General features: G+C 40.7%; 1 protein-coding gene across 1 annotated transcript in view; it reads left to right on the top strand.

The window, feature by feature from the left end:
* Positions 1 to 3,621, top strand: part of TET1 (tet methylcytosine dioxygenase 1) — a 77,125-nt gene that overhangs the window by 38,156 nt on the left and 35,348 nt on the right. The window contains exon 4 of the mRNA XM_009325808.1: positions 202 to 2,737. Coding sequence (XP_009324083.1) covers positions 202 to 2,737 — 2,536 coding nt within the window. The remainder of the gene's footprint in view (positions 1 to 201; positions 2,738 to 3,621) is intronic.

Raw genomic sequence — 3,621 nt, 5'->3', positions numbered from 1 at the left:
CAGCTGTAAATGCGGATAGGGTCTTTAGGCTTCAGGGGTTTTTTTATGACTTCCTGGTTTTTTTTCCAATGTCTGTGCCTGTGCTTAATTAAGAGATTCCTCATATCTGTCAAAGTAGGGTTTAATTGCTGTAAATCTTATGCTTATTTTTAATGTTTTTGAACAGCTGTTACAACAAATATTTTATTTATTATTTTATAGGCAAATTTAGAAAACAAACCAGTAAATGGCCGCAGACCAGAACTCATGGAATGCAGTATATGTGGTCATGGTGAAAAATATAGGGTGAAAACAAACCAAACAGTACCCATTGAAAATGTGCAGTCTAAGGAGAAAGAAAGAATGACAGGCTTAGAAGCAGAGAGGTGGACACATAACGAGAAGCCATCTTTTGGTGTCCATGTCAACGGAGATATCCATGGAACTGTGACGGGCAACGAAGACTTGAAAAATGCTGAAGACAGTGAAAGAGCAGTATCTCCCAGTCGGTTAGCTGAGCCAAAAAAATCATTTGCACAGACCATCAAAAATGGCATAAAAACCCTACATTATTCACCACCAGAAGCAGTTGCTTCGCTGAAAAAAGTATCCATAGAGGAAAGGACAGATTTGACAAGCAACTCCCATATGCAATGGATGAAGGGTACCAATCTGAATAACATAGTAAACACTCTGACGACTGGTGTTGGCTGTGTTCACCCAGCAAAACAAAGAAATGTTTTAATGAAAGAGGAAAACTGCACTTGTAACATCTTTGAGGATTCTGATAAGTCAATTTTGCAGGCAGGTTCCATTTCGGATCTGCAAGAAAGCTTGTGTTGCCCTCCACTGCCTGAAGAGGAAGTGCATGTAGGGAAGGATGGCTTCAAAGTACCTAACACAGGGACACAGCATGAGGATTCTTCACTCCAGCCGACTTTCTTGTCCCTGATTAAAAACAGAAATTTAACTGTAGAGCAGGTTGTAGCTATTGAAGCTTTAACACGGTTATCCGAAGCCCCTTTAGAAACAACTTCACCAGCTAAAACTGAAAGGACTGAATGTACAGAAGAAACAACTTCCAACTTGCTCCATAGTTATAAAAGGGATATCTCATCCTCCTTCACATCTTCTGCATTAAAAGAAATCAAAGACACTTACTTACAGAATGAGCAACAGCTCTTGGCTCACTGCGCTCACTCGCAGAAGCAGCTCCCTAATAAGGCAGTGTTATACAATGGCCAAAGTTCAGTTTCTGAATTGCGTGATAAACCTGCCAATCTGGCTGGTGAGATGTATAAATTACAGTTATCCTCAAGAGATACCAAAACTTTATCTGACTTAACATCTAATGCAAAATCATTTTCAGGATATACTACCAAGAAAAATTACACTCATGATCCAGTCACCCTTGCACGGTATTGCAATGCTTCACATAATGTCCAGCAAACAGGTAACAACTTTGACGCTCTTGGCCAGTTAGAGCAAAAGCCAACCTGTAATGATTTGAACTTGGAAGCTAGTTCTTTAATCAAAGAAGGAGGAATTCACAGCCAGGATGAAGAGGATGTAGCTACACAACTAACTCAGCTTGCAGCGCTAATTGAATCAAACCAGGCAAATCCAGAGCAGAAGAATGACATAAAGGCATCACTGCTTAATCTAATATCACACGAGAGGCAGCCAAAATATAACCAAGATGTATTGCAGAAAAAAGAATCTGTATTTTTTAGGCATAATTATAGCTCCTTACTGTTAAAGCAAAAACAACCAACAAATAAAAAAGGAAATGCTGTACCATGGAAACCAAGACACAAAAAGAAGCCTCAAGAAGCACGCTATCAACAAAATAATCAAAACCAGCTAGAGCTGTTGTCATGCCAGCATAGCGAGTTACAGGACATTTGGATATCATCAAAACTGCACAAGCTTGGTCAAACCATGCCACAGGACTCCAGAATAGCTCCATCTGAAAAAAAATCTCCAAGAACCAAAGTACAGAGAGCACTAAATCAAAATACTTTAGCATCACAAGAAAAACCTAGGTTATTTCTCCCGCAAACGCAGATAAAATTCCATAGATGTTTACCTGAGGTACCGCAAGAGAAAAAAAAAGACAGGTTGTTTGGCTCTGAAGTGGTGAATGAGCAAATCAAAACTGCAGGCTCCGGTGACCCACTAGGCATTGATCCACTGAAAAATGAAGTTGTTGCACGTAACCAATATAGTGACCTGTCCTCCTGTAATCCTTTGGCTGTTTCACAGTTGAAAACAGCATCGTTATTGAACAGACCAAGTGAAAACCTACAGATGTTTACACAAAAATGTAATTCTCAGGTACAGCAAACAGCGAATGTCAGTCAGATGCATCCTTTGCCTCAAACTTTTAATCAGTCTAACCTGAGAGCTAACGAAATGCGTAGTGAAGACAAAACCTATATTCAGCAGGGTGCTGTCGAAAAACAAGTAGATCCAAAGTCGCAGGTGCTGCCTGTTCCCTGTGGTGGGGCCCAGGTACCAGGTTCTGTTGAAGCTCTCAGGAATATGGAGTGTGCAGGCGAAGTGACTGTTCTGACATCAACCAGTTTGGGTACTGACCACCCACAGAGCACAGGCGACTCAGGGTGTTCTCCAGCAAAAAACACGCTCAGCAGTTTCCTTGAATCACCTATGAAGTTTCTTGATACCCCTACAAAAAATTTAATAGATACACCTACAAAAAAAGGACAATCTGAATTGCCAACTTGTGACTGTGTTGGTAAGTCTTTTTGCTAACTCTTGCCTGTACCTTTCAGATGGAGGTGTGTTCATGTTGCTTCCTTTAATGTGAGGAAGTGTACTTGACACTTACTTACCTGTTCCAAAAGGATCAGTGTTTCGCCATTAAGAAATTGGAGAAAATTATTTTTTCCCTTTCTGTAACATTTGCCTGGTGTTCTTTGGGCCTGCAAAGCACAGCAGAATTGAGTTTTTTTGGTATTGCAACTGGCGGGTTTAAATTCTCTACTTTAAATTTAAACCCAGGAGGAAAAGGAGTTTTTCTATTTGTTGTTTTGTCATTGCTGACTTGTGCTCCATGTGAATTTATCTGCAGTATATCCAATTCTGATTTTTATGGTCTAGAACTAGTTTTTGCCCGGGGTGGGCTGGGCAAAAAATTCCCAGTATACTGTCATTGTTGTCTAAATGCTGTTAGGTAAGTGCCAGGGCATAGTTGTGGGCGGTCTTGTTACTGTCACTGTTAGTCTTGATGACTGATGTCAGTTTGCCTTAAGAGTCCATGTCAAAGGCTACTAGATGCTTCTCATCGCAGAGAGGAGAGGTAAGGTGGAGTTCAGGTGAGGTGGCCACATATGTAATAATTTGCATTGCAGGATGAGATGTCAGACTGAACTCAGTATTGAGGATTTTGCAAATACAGCTTGATTGATGGTGTTAGACATGCTGTGTTTTCAGACTATCAAAGCACACAGATGGAAAAACAAGTCACAGACTTAACAACAAATTGTACACAGGCAGATTGTTTCATCTTTGCTTTAATGTTCTGAATCAACAGAGTGCTAGTTAAGAGGCCTGGATTATGTTTTCTGTTCTGTAGTATACGACTCTCAGTTAATCTCCACCCCACCCCCCCACCCCCCC

The sequence above is a fragment of the Pygoscelis adeliae genome, unplaced genomic scaffold (genome assembly GCF_000699105.1).
Source record: "Pygoscelis adeliae isolate BGI_AS28 unplaced genomic scaffold, ASM69910v1 Scaffold4, whole genome shotgun sequence".
Classification (NCBI taxonomy): domain Eukaryota; kingdom Metazoa; phylum Chordata; class Aves; order Sphenisciformes; family Spheniscidae; genus Pygoscelis; species Pygoscelis adeliae.
This window is presented reverse-complemented; position numbering and strand designations above follow the sequence as displayed.